This window comes from Kwoniella bestiolae, chromosome 1, assembly GCF_000512585.2.
Source record: "Kwoniella bestiolae CBS 10118 chromosome 1, complete sequence".
Lineage (NCBI taxonomy): Eukaryota > Fungi > Basidiomycota > Tremellomycetes > Tremellales > Cryptococcaceae > Kwoniella > Kwoniella bestiolae.
Genome location: NC_089241.1, coordinates 2,703,477 through 2,722,522, shown reverse-complemented (window position 1 = coordinate 2,722,522; position 19,046 = coordinate 2,703,477). Strand labels below are relative to the sequence as shown.

The 19,046-nt window shown below is 47.2% G+C and overlaps 7 protein-coding genes across 7 annotated transcripts; 2 read left to right on the top strand and 5 right to left on the bottom strand.

Annotated features, from left to right (window-relative positions):
- Positions 1-283: 283 nt before the first annotated feature.
- On the bottom strand, positions 284-1,120 carry I302_101030 (uncharacterized protein; the record flags this gene model as incomplete). The annotated part of the gene is made up of 1 exon (XM_019191041.1): positions 284-1,120. One exon carries the CDS (start codon positions 1,118-1,120, stop codon positions 284-286), a length of 837 nt encoding a protein of 278 aa, XP_019047789.1.
- Positions 1,121-1,502: 382 nt separating this feature from the next.
- On the bottom strand, positions 1,503-2,797 carry I302_101029 (uncharacterized protein; the record flags this gene model as incomplete). The annotated part of the gene is made up of 7 exons (XM_019191040.1): positions 1,503-1,629; positions 1,716-1,792; positions 1,850-1,890; positions 1,950-1,972; positions 2,038-2,207; positions 2,321-2,616; positions 2,692-2,797. 7 exons carry the CDS (start codon positions 2,795-2,797, stop codon positions 1,503-1,505), a joined length of 840 nt encoding a protein of 279 aa, XP_019047788.1.
- A 702-nt stretch (positions 2,798-3,499) lies between these two features.
- On the top strand, positions 3,500-8,099 carry I302_101028 (uncharacterized protein; the record flags this gene model as incomplete). The annotated part of the gene is made up of 5 exons (XM_019191039.1): positions 3,500-4,088; positions 4,158-4,559; positions 4,612-4,721; positions 4,778-7,027; positions 7,077-8,099. 5 exons carry the CDS (start codon positions 3,500-3,502, stop codon positions 8,097-8,099), a joined length of 4,374 nt encoding a protein of 1,457 aa, XP_019047787.1.
- A 486-nt stretch (positions 8,100-8,585) lies between these two features.
- I302_101027 (uncharacterized protein) lies at positions 8,586-10,074 on the bottom strand (the record flags this gene model as incomplete). Its single annotated transcript, XM_019191038.1, has 6 exons — positions 8,586-8,654; positions 8,728-8,763; positions 8,834-8,902; positions 8,983-9,101; positions 9,165-9,247; positions 9,329-10,074. The coding sequence occupies 6 exons, from the start codon at positions 10,072-10,074 to the stop codon at positions 8,586-8,588; spliced, it is 1,122 nt and encodes a 373-aa protein (XP_019047786.1).
- A 529-nt stretch (positions 10,075-10,603) lies between these two features.
- Positions 10,604-13,481, bottom strand: I302_101026 (uncharacterized protein; the record flags this gene model as incomplete). Its single annotated transcript, XM_065869199.1, has 18 exons — positions 10,604-10,815; positions 10,872-10,896; positions 10,978-11,121; positions 11,179-11,469; positions 11,532-11,569; positions 11,619-11,729; positions 11,787-11,812; positions 11,864-11,976; positions 12,037-12,261; positions 12,316-12,368; positions 12,437-12,549; positions 12,616-12,689; positions 12,745-12,819; positions 12,876-12,918; positions 12,978-12,996; positions 13,046-13,114; positions 13,186-13,205; positions 13,270-13,481. The coding sequence occupies 18 exons, from the start codon at positions 13,479-13,481 to the stop codon at positions 10,604-10,606; spliced, it is 1,863 nt and encodes a 620-aa protein (XP_065725271.1).
- Positions 13,482-14,244: 763 nt separating this feature from the next.
- Positions 14,245-15,689, bottom strand: I302_101025 (uncharacterized protein; the record flags this gene model as incomplete). The annotated part of the gene is made up of 5 exons (XM_019191036.2): positions 14,245-14,339; positions 14,411-14,506; positions 14,573-14,720; positions 14,789-14,881; positions 14,970-15,689. 5 exons carry the CDS (start codon positions 15,687-15,689, stop codon positions 14,245-14,247), a joined length of 1,152 nt encoding a protein of 383 aa, XP_019047784.2.
- A 1,191-nt stretch (positions 15,690-16,880) lies between these two features.
- Positions 16,881-18,783, top strand: I302_101024 (uncharacterized protein; the record flags this gene model as incomplete). The annotated part of the gene is made up of 2 exons (XM_019191035.1): positions 16,881-17,609; positions 17,674-18,783. The coding sequence occupies 2 exons, from the start codon at positions 16,881-16,883 to the stop codon at positions 18,781-18,783; spliced, it is 1,839 nt and encodes a 612-aa protein (XP_019047783.1).
- Positions 18,784-19,046: the final 263 nt, after the last annotated feature.

The window sequence follows — 19,046 nt, the reverse complement described above, 5'->3', positions numbered from 1 at the left end:
TATCAAGATGTGCTATGACTGAATCACAATGTAGTTGTTGGATGTATGAAAGATGAAGGTAAAAGATAATTGCAAGATGACGCATTGCAACCGCGCAGCGACGTGCGTACGACAGCGAGGTGAGTGGCGAATGATAACAATAACCGGTAATAACCAGTTGTACGTAGCAGCCACACCGCACTGTAGAAGGAGACGAGGTAATTATGCATGGACATATGGATATAGCGACTACGTGAAACCACGAGAACATATGTCGAGCGCAACAAGGTCGTGTAGTAAGAAGCTAAGCAAAGAAATGGATGATCTCCCAAGCTACAACCACAGCCAGAGTAATAGCCAAAGTGACTTTTGTCTCCCACCCTGTCGAAATCCTCCTTCCCCCTCCATTCCAATTCACGAACCCGTTATTCGCAGCATTCCAATTTCCACTGTTGTATGTCCCAGTCCCAGTACTACCCCATCCATTGTTGACTGCACCAGCCGCAATGGAAGTAGGGGAAACAGCATTATTGTTATTGGTGATATGTGTCCATGCTGATTCCGTACCAGTTCCCGTCCAGGTATTCGAGTTACCCCAGCCATTGTTGTTATCGCTGGACTTCCAACCATCGTCACCAAGTTTGGTCTGGGTGTTCGAATCCCCTCCATATATCGTTTCACCCCCCTTTGAAGTGTCCTGATACCCCTCCCCAGAAGAGGTCAACCAGTACGACCACCAGGTATTAGTAATCTGCATAACACTAGTGATGGGCGTACTCATCAGAACGGGTGTAGGCGAATACTGAATGATGAATACTGTTCCTTCCTTGATCATTGTAGAAGTGATGATCTCAGTAGAATAGATGGTTTCAGTGATAGTCTCTGAATTGGTAATGTAAGTGGTGATGTAGCATGGAACGGAGGTTGTCGACATGATAGTTGTGGTGACTACGCTCGCTTGGAGGGTTGGCTCGGATCCGCCAAAGGTGCAGTGGTCGCCTTCGCATCGTTTGATTAGCGGTGGGGCGGTAGTTGCCGGGAGGGTGGCTGGGGAAGCTGAGGGGATGGTGGGTGTGGGAAGGGGAGAGAGGGCGAGGGAGAGGGGAGAGATTAAGATGAAGATGAGAATGGGTAAGAGCATCGTGTAGATAAGGAGTTGTTGTGAATTTGGAGGGAAGGATTATGGGTAAAACAGGAGATTTGAAGGAGTAAGGGTTTATGTGAGATATGGGGTGGGAATGATTATATGTGGAAGCACGGTGAAAACCCATTAATATCTCTTTCCTACTCACATCGCATCGTACACCTAAAACCATCCGAGCATGAACCCAGAAAGGATGGTGACCATCTGACATTCCTCAACGACATAAAGGATGTATTTCCAACAACATCAGTATGACTTCATACCCCCAACGCAGTTTCACCTGAATCTCAACCATGCCAATATCCAAAGGAATCCAACAAGAGCCAAATCTATGCATTTCCAGTAACAATGCAATACTAAATCATCAACACCTAAACGCCTATTTCTTCTGGTCTTTAGGTTCTTCCTTTGGTGGAGGTGGGGGAGGGATCTTGAACTCTTCAGGTCGTACGTTGGGATTTCCAGCACCGACCTGCTCCCATGGGGAATTACCATCTTGGAAGTTTCTGAGCACATGAGATCAAGGTTAGTCATATTCCGTCTCAAGAAGATGATCAGAGTTCAGAAACACAAGAGAAGAAGGACTGCTCACCGGAATGCTTGGGTAAGTTGTAATGGTTCATACACGACCCGTTTCTTCTCTTCATCATATCGTACTTCCGAATAACCCTGCGATCGGAATGTCAGGTCAGCTATATAGAATTCGTTCACGAACAGCTGACTTACGGTCAATGGGAAGTCCTTTCTTAGTGGGTGTCCCTCAAAACCTGTGATAATGGTATGGTTAGTTATGACATTCCTGCATCCATTGCAAGATTTAACTAACCGTAATCAGTCAAAATACGTCGCCTAAACAACATCATATAGTTAGCATCAGTTTCAACAAGCCAAATTAAGGGTGTGTGGTCACTCACAAATCAGGGTGTCCACTGAAGAATACACCATACATATCCCAAACCTCTCTTTCATACCAGTTCGCACCGCTGAACACTCCCACAGCTGAAGGTACAGGTGTTACTTCATCGGCATAGGTTTTCACTCTGATTCTAGATTGGTGAGCTACTGAGAGGAGGTGGTAGACGACCTAGATAATGACCAATGTCAGTTCGATCAAAGCACGTAAAGCATTCTTCTCGATCATACAAAATGTAGATGGAAACAATGAGACTATCCACAAAAGAAAAGTTGTCGACCCACCTCAAACCTGTTAACTCTAGTAGGGAAATCCACCGCCGTAATATCCATGACCTGCTTATATTGACACTGAGTATGATCCCTCAAGAATGTCAAAGTGGGTACAACGGATGTAGGTGGGATGTATAATGTCAACTCGTCCTTGTACACCGAGAACTGTTGAACGTGTTTAGGTAAACATGTCAAGATGTATTGACCGTATTCGTGTAACGGTGAGTTGAGAGGGGCGGTCTTGTCTGCTGGGTTGATTCCTGCTGGTTCGGTGAATGGTGCTACGGAAGGTTGAGCGGTGGGTTTAACTATATGTCCATTGCATCATATCAGCATTCATCCCTTCAGAAATCATGTTGTACGAATCGTGAATTCGAATTCACCTTCACTGAGAACGGCAGCAGATCGGAAAGATCGGGAAGCGATGGCTGGTCTTACAGCTGTTCGAGCTGATGCTCTGAGGGTGAGGAGGGATGTTCGAGCAGCCATGATGGGTGTTTTGATATTGATGTTATAGACAAGGCTGTATATATGTGCAACGATAATATGATTACGATCCAGATGATAAAAGCAATGAGCAGCAACAACGAATCAACGAAGGTGGTATTACACCTCTACATGCGTGATGCCACATTGCGGTGATACGGCGTTACGTCGATATAACTATGAGATGTCCCGGTTATGGACAGTTAGATCAGATGGTTGATGATGAGATGGAATGATATGATATATGATAGCATACAAATGTATATTATTGACCAAGCCATAAGCAAGAGGGTATTCTCCTCATCGTTGACATCGACAGTATCATCCACTCTTTCACATTTACAAAGACAGATAGGGACCAGCACATCACACAGAAGAAGCGACGACAAGAACGCGTTGATCGACTAGTATACATCATTCGAAGAAACCATCGATAATCGCGCTTCACAAACTCAACTCCGAATTATTTCAAGATAGCATCATCGGGAACGGACCCTACATCTAGACAGTCTTCCCTTTCATACCCATTCTCACTTTCACCCTCTACCACAAGGCCAACAGAAGAGTCCGTTTGCACGTTCAGACTACAGTCAAGCATCAAGTGGAATCGCATTTGCCTAATGTAAGTCAAGTGCAATTCCAATTCGCAATTCCAATTCAAGATTCCTTCCTTCTGACCCCTGAATTCATATGTAGGGCATCAAAATGAGTGAATCCCCTTCCAACAATGCAAACGAACCGCAGGATAATACCAAGCCAGATGCTGTGACTTTATCGAATGGGACAGTCTTAGTCGCAATCAAAGACGAGGAGGGAGCAATAGCGGAGCAAGATGAAGTACCAATCGAACAACAGCCGAAAGGAGACTTAACAAAGATCACGAGCGCAGAGATTGAACAACCAACAACAGTACCCGATGGAGTGGATAGTGGGAAAGACGACCAAGGGGAAGGAGGAGATAGTACGGGTATACCAACGGCGGAAGAAATCACAATATCGCAACCCGATTCGTCAGAGCCTATAAACGCAGATATCCCACCCAAGATCGAACCCAGTCTACCTCCAACACCCACCATCGCCGAACCTCCATTATCCGAAAATGAGACTCATCCATCACATCCAAGTCCAAGTCTACGCGCAGCAACTCCATCTTCGCGTACTTCTACCCCTCCATTAGGTTCCACCGCACTGGCCAAGAAGAAGTTCAGCTCGGTAAATGTGAATCAGAAATTCCTGAGTAAAGCAGGCAGTCCTGCACCGACCGCTGGACCTACCAAGATATCATCGTTGAATGGTAAGTTGACTAACCACTTCTAACAGCACCGCCCCGCCTTCTCTAGCTGATCTGATCATTCATTTTCAGGCCGACCAGCAGCATCCCCCGTTCCCATCTCATCTTCCTCGTCACGTCTTCTATCCACCAAACTCACCACAGTGCCTACATCCAAAAGCAGCGTGTCCCCCAATCCCCCTTCTTCAGCTTCTTCCTCGCCATGGGCCAAACCCGTCGTTCCCTTACCCACAGACCCATCCGCGCCTGCTTTAACACCACCACTTACGAACAATACCACCACACCTACTTTACACCAACCTGCGCCAACCAGAGCGAGAGTACTAGGTACAACGACCGCACCCGCCATGGGAGCTGGTCTAGTTTCAGCGATGGTTCCTCCCAAACCCGCATGGAAAGCTGTCGGAGGTGATACTAGAAAACCAGGACTGGGGATATCAAGGGATTTCCCTACGGCCAAGGAAGTTGCAGATGGTAAGCTATCTAACCTCCTTAAAACAATGGCGTCGCTCACTGGAACCTATAGGCAAGAAAGCTGCACAGATCGCTGCACAAGCCCAAGCTGCTCATAATCAAGCAATCTTGCAGGAATTGAATACCTTCACGCAATTGGATCCAAGTGCACATCGGTGGGACGTAAGTGGATCCAACCGCCATCGTATGTTATTAGCTGACTAGCGTGGTGTCCAAAGGAGGAAGACGAGGATGACGAGCTTCTAGACTTTGGCGATAGTACCGCAGAACATCCTCATATCGATCCAACAGTTCACGACATCCCCCATGAACAGCCGGTATCGAAGTCAGAGCGATTTGCAGAAGATTTCGACCGAAGTTGGCCAAGAAAACCACTTCCATCTCTAGAAGGAAGGCAAGCCATACTATCCTCACGGCGACCTGAAGCAGACAACGGTCGCGTGCTGTTCAACGCATCCTCCAATCGACTTGAAACATCCCGTCAACCTCCACCTACCACCATACAACCCACGAGGCTGATGTCTCGACCTTCAGATCTTCCCGGTCGCCAGGCCCCTCCCCATATCGCAGCCAACAGAGGCTTAGACCGACCTCTTCCCCCTCATCTATCAGAACAAGCAGGAGATAGAATGTTACCTCCGCACATGTCGAACCCCCATCCTGAGCCTCGATCCACTCAAGGTATATCAGCAGCACCTCCTCCATCTCGATCGGCGTGGAATCTACCTAGAGATAATGAAAGACACCTACCTCCTCATCTTACCGAACGACGGGAACTCCCTCCTCAGTCTAGCGCTTTCGCTCAATCTCGATCCCCTGAGAAATCACTCTCGGATCTTCCTTCTCGTCGTTCTTTCGGCCAAAGTACTCGTCCTCCTATCGCAGACATAGCTCCTCCCGCTGCTGAGCATGCACTCACATCGCCTACCATCCCGGTCGACTCACAATCAGCAGAAATGCATACCGCTGCGGAAAAAGCAAAAGCTCGTCGTTTAGCAGAGGAAGCAGAGAGAGAGGCTACAGCGGAGCGAGCCAGGCGAAAGGCAAAGGAGTTGGAGGAGAGATTCAGGTCTACAACGACGAAGTCCGAAGTGCCGGCCGCACCCGCACAGCCTTATGCGTCCACAGAGGTTGTTAAGGAGATGCCTCAAATCACTCTGGCTCAAAGACCCAAGCCAACACAAACCGATCAATCAGCTCACGGTCATCTAGGATTACCGAACAGACCAGAAAGCGGAGACAGGCAGAATTTCGGATCAACTGGTCGAAGTGCAGAATCCTCGTGGAGGAGCAGATCTCAGGTGTCTACACAGACCGAGGAGGAACCACATAATCCTCACACCGCTATTCCACCGTCCGCTATCCACAGCAGATCAGTTAGGCCTACTGCTGAATCATTCTTTGAAGCTGAGCCCGGAGAGGTTCCAACAGTGTCAGCAGCGTACACTACCGATACCACCCCACCCAAGAAAGAAGCTGTCTTCGATGATATGCTAGCAAGGATACAAGCCGCTATGGCCGAAGCTCGACTCACGAACTCGGTACCAACTACCTTTGAGCGATCACCTCAACAATCAGCACAATCTCCTGAAGCCGTCACTATTCAACCTCGACAAGCCAGTCATTCCATTCCACCCAAACCTCCCATCTCACATATCCAAGAGTACTTCGATGTTTCCTATCCTGAACCACCCAAATCTCCACCACCCGCCTGGCGTACATACACAATCAAGTTACCCAAACCCCATCCCTCTCGAATACCAATCTCTCGTGGTCGCTTGATTGCCGCGGACAGCCCACGCACTCCTAACCCCCACGGCTGGCTCATGAGCTTCAACCCTCCCCTCGACGGTGTCAACGCTTCATCCTTGTCCCGGGCAGACCTCTTGTTGTCCAAACCTTTTACAAATCGTTTCCAACGCTCTCAACCTGTGGTCAGTATATCACCAAGACACCTAGAACCCTATGAAAAGAAGATCAAGAAGAAACCTTCGGTGATCGAATCATCTCGACCTACATCGGATCAACCCCATACCTCGCCCGAAAGTCTACTTCCAGCTTCTACCACACTCAAATCTCAATCTTTACGGGACCAAAGAACCCGTCCAGAGGACTGGCGTCAAGCTGAGCCATCCACCACCGTTGAGAAACCCATACCCCTTCCTGCTGAAGATCTTCCAAAGGTCGAACCACCTCCACGTAAAACCAAATCGCCCGTGAAAACGTCTGCTGCTGCAAAAGCTGAACGAGAAGGTAGATTCGCTTTCGATGGTGTCACCATAGGTGCGCCAGAAAAGGAGAGGATGATCGCTTCTGACAAACCTGGTGTAAGGTTTATGGTGTCCAGTGAGCTTGAAGGAGATAGTTTGCTGGATGAGGTCAACAAGATGAGTTTGGAAACTTTGGGCGAAGATGATAAAGCGCAGAATGGAAGAGGCGCAGAAACGGTGAAGGTTGGAGGTGGCGATGTGAGTTTTGTATATTCAGATTCAAATGTTAATACTGACAATTCCCTAGGCGCCCAAAACCCCTCCTCTTCCTCGACCTGCCTCACCCAACACTTCAACTTGGCCCAGTGCATCATTATCATACCCCACTTCCCACTCTCCCGCTCGAAGTTCGTCTCAGCACGATCACAATGCCATAAAATCCGTCTGGGAACAACAACAGACAGCACCAAAACCCACTTCCGACCTCAACGCTGCAGCACCCATGTATCCTAGCTTGAATGCGCCTTCCGCAGCTGATCCTCCTGCTGTTCAACAAGCTCCTGGAAGTATGAAGATGACGTTCTCTAACTCGCAAACATTCTCTTCTCCTGGTGCGGGTCCATCCGTAACTACCACCAATCCGTTCGGCACACTTCGTCCATCGCCCGCCACCCATTCGCAGTACGGTCAATTCTCGACTGCCAGTCCTGATAATCCGAATCACCATATGATCGGTATGAACTACCCATCGATGTCGAACCCTCGAGCTGGTACAAACGGTTTCCAGCAAGGTGTATGGTCTCCTACAGCCTTCGGGACATCTATGGCTTCTCCGGGCTATGGATACACTGTACCCAAAACTGCGATGTCGATGGATCAGAAATCACCCGTGGCAATGGGATATAGCAATGCGAAATCACCTGAATCGATGGTATATCCCGGTTACACTACCACTACCACTGGCTATCCGCAACAACAGCAGTACGGTGTAGCTCAAGCAGGATACGGACGAGGTGGTGTGAATCAATCTATGTATTACGGATATGGTGCACCTGGACAACAATCACAAGGTGGGAGACCCGTTGGTGTTGGACAACAACAGCAACAAGGCAGATTCGCTCAGGCCAATGGTGAATACGGTTCTCCAGTTCAGCAAGCTCAACAGTATAACATGGATCAAGGTGGATATTACGGTGGTCTGAATAGTCATCAACCTCAGCAGGCCATGTATGCCAATAATGGTGGAGCGTATGGCCATCAATCGCACGGAGCTGTTGGACAGAATCAAAATGCCAGAGGAGCGATGGGGGGCGCGAGAAAGATGTGGTAATAGGGCAGAATTTTCCGTTGTACAACAAATAACGATGGCGCCACCCATTGATCCATTTCAATCTATTCGATATTCCACCGCACCCATCATATATATACGACTAGTGGAGACGGAAGAGAAGAGCAGTATACAACGATATGTATATCGCAACATCATCAGTATAAGTACAAACCTAATGATTGATAATCAATGAGGGATCAGTCAATCAGTCAGTCGATCGAGCCGGTCAGTCTAGATTATATACGTATGATGTATACACCAAAACACAAAACCTATGAACTCATGTATATCAACCATTTTCATTTTCCAACTGAACGACTCGGCGTCACCGCTGACTTTGATTCTACATTCGTGAGGGAAATGCATCGGTGTATATTGGATAAACAGGTATGCTAACGGACAATCGCCCACTCCACGCGGCGTGATTGCATCATACAGTCCGACCACACAAAATATATACTACTCGTGCACACTCCGCTCAATACCTCAATACTGGATCGGCGTACCTGGTGGTAGAACGTTGGCTCTGAAGTTCTCCTCGCCGATATAGTTACCCTAGAACGACATGTGGAGTCAGTCATATTCGTACCTTTCTTGGGTAGAGGTTTTGGATAAACGGAGAACTTACAGCTGGTTCGTACTCGCAAGCGGTTTGGAAGGATTGCTATGAATAATACAAACGTGGTTGAACGTCAGAAAAAAAAAACGTTGCAGGCTACGGACGATTCGCTCACGTCGTACTGAGGGCCTACGACCGTGTTCCGTTTACAGGTGGCGATGAAACAGGCTACGTATTGTGTATCCTATATGAAACACGTCGGATCAGTTAATGAATAGAATAGTACAGCAACAGGTTTATGCTGTGTTACAATACAGTACTGACCTTCCATACCACTTGGGTGAAATGACCATAGCCATCTTGGTATTCTGGATGGTTCCAGTCGTATTGATCTGATTTGGATTTGGGATTTCGATGAAAGTTTAGTTTTTCAGTCATATTAGCTAACATGAAATTGACAGATCACATGCACAGTATACACGATACACAACGATACACGAACTCACACTCCTCTTTGTCGACCCATCCTTGCAACGCTCCCTCGGGTGTACCTGTACCACTTCCCCACTGCAGGTTCTCGGCAGCGACCCTATGAAGTGAGATGAGTGCATTCGTGAGTCATAGTGAGAAGTGCCAATTTGAAACCCAGATTGATTACCCCCCAACTCACATATGCGTCTTATTGCAATTATTGGCCATCTCTTTAGCCAAACCCATCAACTCAGGCTTCCATTGAAGAGGCGGTGCCCCATACCTCGCTCTAGCCTTGTTGTGCAACGCCACCCATCGCGCTTGAACGGCCGGATCATCATTGTTGATAGGTCCCGCAGAAGCCGTGGACATCGCCACCCCAGTCCCGGTGGTGGTATCTTGTATGGTGGTGGTAACGCCCTTGCCGGTACTTATAGCGACGTTGGCAACCGTCACGGGCGCTTTCGATCGAGTGGCAGTGATGGTTGTAGTGGGCGGTGCTTTGTTTTGTTGGGTTTGTTGTTGATGAGTGGGCTGAGGCGCACCTTGTTGGACGGTCTTGATGATGGTTGAAGTGACGTCGACGTACACTACGTTAGGGGACGAATCGCCATCTTGACCTGCTAGGATCGCACCCACCACAGCGGGTGGGTTCTCCGAGTCATCTTTACCGGAGGAAGAGGTTTCCTTGGCTTTGGAAGCAGAGGGAGTAACGGTCGTAGTGGAAGTTACGTCCACCCACACGACATTATCATCGGATTCTTCCCTCGGGACCAAGGGGACAGGAGGAGGTGAGGGCGATACTTCCAAGTCGGCTCGACGTCGATGTTTGTTCATCCGTCGTTCCAAGGGTGAGTGGGGGGGTTTGGCATTGGCGAGGATACCACCAAGATCACCGAGGAGAAGGAACGAAAGTACAGCGAAAGAAGTAGAGATGACCAGCATCTTGGATAATTGCGCTGAAGGTTACTGCGAATCGGTATGTGTACGTATACTGTACGTGTCGAATGGGCGATTAAGCTAGAGCTATATGTCACCCAGATCAAGTTAAAAGAGCGTGTTGAGGTCTGATCCGATCGATAAAGACAAGACAAGAGAGAAAGAGAAAGATTTATTGTTACTAGATAGATTTATTCTCTCAGTAAGAGGATACGTTAGTTGTTTTTCTTTCTACTAGAATGGGAGTATTCAACATCGATAATTGACCAAGATTGAGGTTGAATAATAGGGTTGATATATCAAGATTGATTGATGTTTTAAGCTATACCTTTCCTTTTATGCCTGATTGATGCTGTTCAAAGGGTCAATCAAGCATAATGGACCGAGGCTGGATTGGGATTACCTATGCATTGATCTTTGTTTCATGTCTATATGTGGATAAAGGATGCACAGTTAAAAAGATAGTATAAAGGTGGCCTACCTTAACTGGAGGTGGAGATACAAAAAACGATCCTTTCATACTCCAATTGCTATATCATTGCTTCCACCCCTGATAGCTAGGTTGTGATTCCGTCAAAGTCCCCTGAGGGGTATCACCATCTTGGGCTTTCGATAGAGTCCCATTACTCGTGCTTTCCATTGGATAAGACGGATCTGCGTTAGCCTCGCGAGCGCGCTTGGCTTCTTCCGCTACTTCCTTTAGGTTGATATTTTCCATGAGGAGAGTGGCGATCAAACATGCGATTGCTGATCAAGCGATTAGCCATAGATTTCCCTAAATGGCGTTTGAAGGTAAAACTCACATAATGCAAGGGCCAGCCAGAATACCTGTAGGATATCGATCGATCAATCAGCATATATTGTAGAGGCTAATTAGTCATTGCTCAGAAGAGAACGCCTAAGACCTACCTTAATCAGTGATGCCGAGTATACATCCAGCACCGAACCGAGGTTGTCTTTTGGTACTTGAGTCCAAATGGCTTTAGGGCTACTGGTAATGAGATCGACAAGGGACTTGCTAAGACTGGGTAAACGATTGAGATCTGATCGAAGCTAGTTCCGGTGTCAGTCATACAGTATACTTTCAAGGGGTGTACGATAACAACTCACCTTGTTATTGAAAACGTTCGTCCCAACAGACATACTAACAATCCTACCGACAAATCCCCAGAAATTGAATACGTTGGTGACGTGAGGGATGAGATGTGGCTCTTTCAAAAATTTGGCTTGTACCAATACTACCATGACGTTCATCACCAGACCTAAGCCTGTGCCGCCGACGATCATGAATCCCACTATTTTGGCGACGGAGGTGTCTTTCTTGAGCATTGTAAGCAGTCCAGCAGAGATCGCGAGAAGACTTGATCCGATAGTCATGGGATACTTTGCTTGGCCGGTTCTCTGCATTTCGCACTGTCAGTATGAATTTGCTCTGTTGAGGATCATTGAGCGTAGGTACTCACCTCTCCAAGTTTTCCAGCAAATACGAGGAACGGTCCCACTGCATAAGTGTCAGTGTCATGATGGGAACTCGCGAACTAACCACTTACTTGTTAGCTGCAAAGCAAGAAGCAATACACCTGCTCTCGTGGCGGAATCGTTCTTGATAGCCTCGAAGTAAAGTGGTAAGTAGTACAGGTAGAGTACAACCACTCCGTAGCCTGAATTATATGTTCAGTGACCTCTCTTTATACTTGAAGGTACAAGAATTGGCCTACCCAAAAAAGCAACCCAAGTTCCCGCTCTGTCAAAAGCCGTTAGTAATTGTGCGTATTTGAGATATCCGATTACTCACGAGAAATGCCTACTCTTGAAAAGAGATAAGGGTATCATCGCCTTTGATCCCATGACGTAGCTCCAGGCGATAAGACCCAGAAACAGAGCTAGCGCAAGTGCTGATGTCTTTTCCTTCAATTAACCACGAGTGCACGTTATGAAGAGAAAATTCAAAGTGGCTTGATGACTTACCACAATTACACTGACGTCGTTCCATCCATGCGTGATCCCACCAAATTGTAATCCCACTCCAAGACAGGTGACGAACCCAAGAGTAAGGATGGTACTGATCCAATCCAGTCTGAGTAATCTGATCAAAACAAGTCGATTATCCGGTTTTCCATCGAAGGGAGGAAGTCTGGGAACAGACGGAAGAGTGAAGAGGAGTAATAGTCCGGTGACTCCTCCGATCGGTAGCTATAGCTGATATGTCAGCATTGATATTCCCTGACAGCGGATTGTTGTACTCACAGAGAAGTAGAAACACCATCTCCAGCCAGAAGGACCCATATCTGTGAAGGCACCTGGAGTATGGATTTGTCTCAGCTCATTCAGCCTTATGTGATATGCTACAATGTTCTGACTGACTCACCTCCCACGAGTGGACCCATCACAGACGCGACGATGAAGGATACTCCGAATAGTCCGAAGAGACTCGGTCGTTTCTCGAAGGGGATGATCTCGCCTCCGATCAGATAAGTGGCGCTGTGCAATCAGTGATCAGGTCAGGAATCAGAATGATGATCATCAGATGAATTCGCGGTAGCTCACTTCCACATTCCAGCGCCACCGAGACCAGCTACAGCTCTTCCGATTATCAACATGAGCATCGAGTTCGCCGCGCCCTTGTCAAAATGTTAGCTTAGCCTTGAGGTCATGTACGGGGTGTATCCAGCTCACGCATATGGCTGTACCTGCTTCGAAGATGAGGAGGGAGATCATATAAACCCATCGAGGTGACGCAATAGTCATGATCTGAAGCGGAGTTAGTATCGTGCTGACCACGAAGGATGTGGGCTAAAGCTGCTCACCTGACTGAAAATGAGAATACATCCAGCACAAGGGATGAAGAAGCTGTATCATCAAGCGTCAGCAGGTGGGCAGAGCACGCTTTCTTCGAATTTGGCACTCACGCGGTGTTGAGCCATTCGACTGAATAAATATCAGTCAACGTGATACCATCAGAAGACATCAAACTCACCTTGATCTAACGACTCGAACCTCGTGACAATCTCCGGGACAGCCACGGTGATGATAAACTGGTCCAGCCCTGTCCGTTCATACACATCAATAACGAGAAGTATCTCAACCTCGCTAGGATACTCAGCGAACGGGACATACCGAATATCATAACATTCAAACTACAGAAATAGCACATGTCATCTTGTGCTTTTCTTCCCACTCGAGGAGCAGAGGACAGCTCACCATAATGCTAAAAAGCAAATGCCGAATTTCTTGGAATGAAAGAAACTATAATCCCCCACTTTATTTTGATCCATCATCCCCAACTTATCACCCTCAACTTCGATATCTTGAGAATTGACCATCCGAGTTCGTGATCCGAACGAAGTAGGTGAAATCTGAGTAGGTTGTCCAGGCTGCAGATGAGTTCCGCTGGTTTCGTTGGTAGTTGACATTGTCGATTGTTGTTATCCCAGCCAGCAGGATAGGTGTATGTGCACAGATGGGGAAAGAAGGTTGAAGAACACCCTTTATAGATCTGCTGAATCTGACCGGAGGTCTTAATTATTTGGATATTCCGTGAGAGGCGGACAGTTTGGGGTGAAGGTCAGCTTTAGCGGATGGTGGGATCTGAAAGATACCGTTGAGTGTTAATTGATTTGTCCGGTTGATTGAAGAATCTCGAAGGAGTTGAAGGTATATATGTACGTTCCGAGCATCCAGAACATGATTAGCCTGTAGACATACACGCAATGTACAAAGCTATTTTTGGGGGTCCTTTCCCTTTCATCGATGAAACCGCACTAGACTGATTGATAGGTTGATTATCGGCAGTTCTGGACAAGGGGTGAACTCGGGATGGACAGGCAAAGGTATGTTAGATCATGGTCTTTCCAATTTTCTCGGAATCGATCAGACGATCCTTTGCTGTTGGAACGAAAACTTGGGATAGAAACCTTGCAACACCGAGCATTGCTGGTGACAACTGAGCGAGATCTCGTGTGGACTCGGTTTCAGTCACCATTCGATTGTTTAGTGCACATCGCACACATTGTGATACACACAATCCTGAAACGTACGCTTGGACCGAATTTCGGGAAAAGAGGATGTTGAGACAGACACGAGAAGTGCATAACACCAGATTATGCTGACTACAGAACAAACAGAATCTCACTGTCCAATGTCGACATATAAACGACATCAAAAGCCTGCAGGATCTCAAACAACACAAGCATCGGCCTCAGAACATACAGCAGGGTAAGCAGGATACGAATCGAGAGATTCCGTTTGATAATAGTAAGTAACACTTTTCACTGTGAATGATGATATGTTCATATCATCAGCACTGAACTAGACATCTTGATATCGGACGGAGGTGACATACCGAGCATGACGGTATCTTCCCCCGGAGGACCTTGTGTAAAAGTTGGTTTCCCAGAACTCCAATTGTTGATGACGATGTTACTTGGATTGACAGCGGCTGAAAGTGAAACATGTCAGCTTATCTTCACTGTTTGGAAAAAATGGTAAAGTGTAGAGTACTTACGGTACTTGGTCGGCCCAGTCAATACTGCTCCATTGTAGTAATACTTGGGTCCATCCTTGAACCATCCGATGGTATAATCGCTGAATCCGGCAGTAGGGTCATTGGAGAAGGGGTTGATCTCAAAGTCGTTCTCGCCAGAGCCGTTTGGCTAGGTAAGGTAAGGTATACCCAATAAGTCGGGTCATGCGAGGGAAGAAGGATCTCTCATTCACTTACGTCATGATTGGTTAGTTGCAAGCCAGGCTCGATATATACCATCTCTATGTCCATCTCATCTACACTGGCATCTTTATCAGCGGAGTATGTAAACTGAAAATGCAAAAAAATCATGTCAGTCATAAACGTTGAAGAGAAAATACACGTATGAAAGGTACTAAGAACGTAAAAACCACTCAACTATAGCTTGGCAAGTACCATGAACAGGTGAGAGTTGAGCGCTCATGGTGAACACCCCTCCCAACACGGGCGTAGTGGTTTCAATCTCCGCACCAGTGATGACACCGCCGGCAGCCTGTCTACCAGGGACAGTAAGTTTGAGAACCCCTTCATCGATCGCTACGTTATCTGCCGAAGCTTGACAATACCCTCCATCAGGTGCGACGGATCCAGCTCTTGAACCATCTTGAACTCTCAGGCCGAGACCTTCCAAAGCGGAGATATCAGATACGGAGTCGAATGAGACGATCAATGCTTTGGGGAAATAGGCGTTGTCGTATTGCGATAGGATGTATCCGCATGAACAGTTGCCAGAGGCAGAATGAGTGTTATTTCCCGATCCGCCAGTGCCCGTGGAGATAGGAGGAGATACGCTGCTGATAGCACCACCTGCAGAGGAGGATACACCAGTACCAGACTTGGGAGTACCGCTTGCTGCTGCTGCTGGGGAGGATGAGGGCTGAGCGAAGGAAGCAGCGGCAGAACTAGGTGGAATATTGGTCGCAGCTGAAGCAGAGGAGGTCGGTCGTCCGCCCCATCGATTACCCCTTCCACCGGTAGCTACCAGAGCTTGATCGAGAGGGGCAGTAGGGGAGGATGACGCTGCTTTGCTCTTGCAATGCTTGGGCTTGGCATTCGCGAAAAGAGGGAGGATGAGGAAGAGGGCTTTGTGGATTAGCATGGCGTGATGAAAAGGGTAAGGGTTGAATGAGTGACAGTGTAGTTAGTTAGATGAGACATATAAGTCGAGGATGGCAAGAGGAGGGTAGACATATAAACTCAAGTGTGCGAAGCTGGTTATGACAGGTTATGTATCCACAGCACCATAAGACAATCCGTATCAAATGACCTTTTACACATCCACAGGAACTCTGTCGGTCAAACGATCTGTTTCATCTTCGATTGATGGGCGAGACTTTCCTTTGGTCCGTTAGTGGTAACTCCTTTGTTCTCGGAGATGGATCGTCAAATAACCCCTCTCGTTCTGGTCTTGGCATGAGGGATGAGATGATTTGATCTGGGTGATGAATCACGATTGGACTGCAGAGTGACCTCTTCTTTTCTTATCATCCGGACAATGAAGAGTTAACAAAAAGTTGATGGACGTTGATGACTGCAGAATGATATCAGTGCGATCTGCCTCGGATGTCTTCCGATGGTGGATCAACGACTTTTCTCCGAGGACCTCGATGTTTTGGCTGAGATTGCGAGAGACGGGTGCAATATTGTAGCAGCCGTCCGAGATGGACTATGAGATGGCGTCCTTGGAAATAGAGTAGACAAAGGAACGAGGGGAGCTGCTTGACGCTGACGCCTCACCTTAACTCACGCGATTCACTCGCGAGCAGGATGGTAGGATAACCAAGAAGTTCATCAGGGTAAAGTTACCTGTTACACCCTGAAATGGAATGAAAAACGTGTTTTTGGTTTATGTGAACAATCAAGTCAACATTCAAGATTCAGTGAGTGTATCAACGCGCATTCATATAAGATTAGTGTTGTACAGTATAATATGATACTATCATAACTATCATACTGCTATCGATCATATCAGTTGCCATATACATAAAGTAGTCAGTCATACACGAGAACAACACCCGCTTTCTTTGTCCTTGTGACAACCTCCGCTTTCCCGAAGCAAATCAATAACGCACACACACACACTTCAAGTTACACGTTCCTCCTTGACCTCGTTCCTTACCTTCCTTTATCAAATTTCACTTGTCATCACCTACCTATCACACCCATACTCCTTTATCATCTTCTCTTCTACACACAACTATACCATTCTTCTGGACCCAACCCAATCTTCCTTACTCGAGAACCTTCCATCTCACCTCAAATCACCCACCACCATCCAACCTCCCATTCGATGTCTTTGTTGCCCGACTCAAGGCAGCGTGCCCCCTTCGCCCACCAATCATCATCAGCCGACCTCAGATCAGCTCAGAACCTATCTTCATTACGATCACCCCCTTCCACATCACATCCTCAAGCACCATGGATCTCCTCAAGCGTATCACCCGAACCTCAGACCACTCAGCAGCAGCATCAGCAGAATTACCGACCTGAGAAATCATCATCGTTATGGGGCGCACCATTAACGCGAAAAGATAGTAATGATCATTCAACGGGTGGATACGTGGATAATCCCTATGCCTTATCTGTACCTGGAAACTCATACAATGTAGATGGATCAACAAACCAGCGTAGGAATAGTATATCAGCTTCGTCAAGCAGGGCGTCATCACCCGGTCCATTCACGTTACCTCAATTCTCCATACCTGGATTCGCAACTATCAGATTCGTGTCGCTGTGTTTCCTCTGGTACACCTGCTCGGCCATATCTAATAATACCGGGAAAGTCATCCTCAACAACTTCAAATACCCAGTCACGTTAACGATAGTTCAGTTCTTCTTCGTCGCTGGATGTTGTATAATATGTAGTAGGCCAGAACTAGGATGGACACCTAGATTAAGGTCACCCACTAGAGCCATCTTGAAGGGGATCTTACCCATGGCTGCGTTCCAGGTTGGAGGGCATATCTTTGGTAGTTTGGCTATCAGTCGAGTACCGGTCAGTACGGTACATACTATCAAGGTGAGTGGGAGTCGTCATTTCAAAACTTGCAACATCTTTCTTATTTTCTGACTTTGTTTTCTAGGCCCTTTCACCCCTATTCACCGTGATGGCATACGCCCTGCTCTTCGGTGTCTCATACTCCCCAGCAACGTACCTGTCCCTTCTCCCCCTCACTCTCGGAGTCATGCTCGCCTCCTCAGCCGATATATCATTCAACAATTTCTTCGGCCTATTATGCGCCCTAGGCTCCACCGTCATCTTCGTCACTCAAAACATCTTCTTCAAGAAGATCATGCCTACTCCAGGAGCCAGCGAGGCGGGTGGAGCTCCCCACAAACTAGACAAGATCAACCTACTCTACTTCTCAAGTGGGATGGCTTTCCTCCTGATGATTCCCGTGTGGATCTACTCGGACGCCTGGAGACTATTGGATCTATGGTTACATCCCATCGCCAAGACCGGTGGTCCCTCAGTCACGTTCTACTTCTTCATCAACGGTACGGTCCACTTCGCCCAGAACCTCATCGCCTTTTCGCTGCTCTCATCGACATCCCCTGTGACATATTCGATCGCATCGCTGGTTAAACGTATAGCGGTGATCTGCCTGGCTATAATATGGTTCAAACAATCGGTATTCTTCGTTCAAGCTATGGGTATCGCCCTCACCGCCGTGGGATTATGGATGTACAACAACGCCAAGAGGGACGTGGAGAAGGGTGAGAAGAAGATGAGACAGGTCGAAGCTGTTAGAGAAGGGATGTTACCCACTACCAAAGCTGATCAAAGGATTCTCGAAGGAAAAGCCAACCTTGATCCATTGGCTTACGGTGGGAAAGCTTCACCTAAACCTACTTACCCTACGAATTATAATCACCAAATGCCCCTTTCGACCTCGACATCATTCAAGAAAGCTTTATTCACTCAGGCTCCCCCTCCCCCATCGCACAACAATGTACAGTCCACACATGGACATAGCAATGCCGAGGCTTCCTACCCCTCCCCACCCAATTCGACCACCTCCTCACCACCTGCTGAAGCTGTTTACACAAACTCTCATCCTAGACATAGAAGATTATCTGAATCGAAACAGGAATTCCGTCTTCCACCTTCAATCGCTTCCAGAGCTACCACCATAGAAGAGGAAGGATCGGGATTATCCATAGATACGCCCAAAGTAGGTATAGTAGCTTGAGTAGCGGGGAATTCACGTAAATAGTATCTTGGTAGACGATGCTAAGTGGACATTATCATTGGTTTTACATATTATCGCATATATCAAGTTTATATTTCACATCTTGACAGAGCTCAGTACTCAGAACCGAGCTTCACTCTTTTCGAATCCAAACGCAATACCAACACTGTAATATCATCGCATCTCCTGGGAATATTCCGGTACATATATAGACATCTTAGATTATATCAATTCCATGCATGTGAAGTTTACTTGATATCATA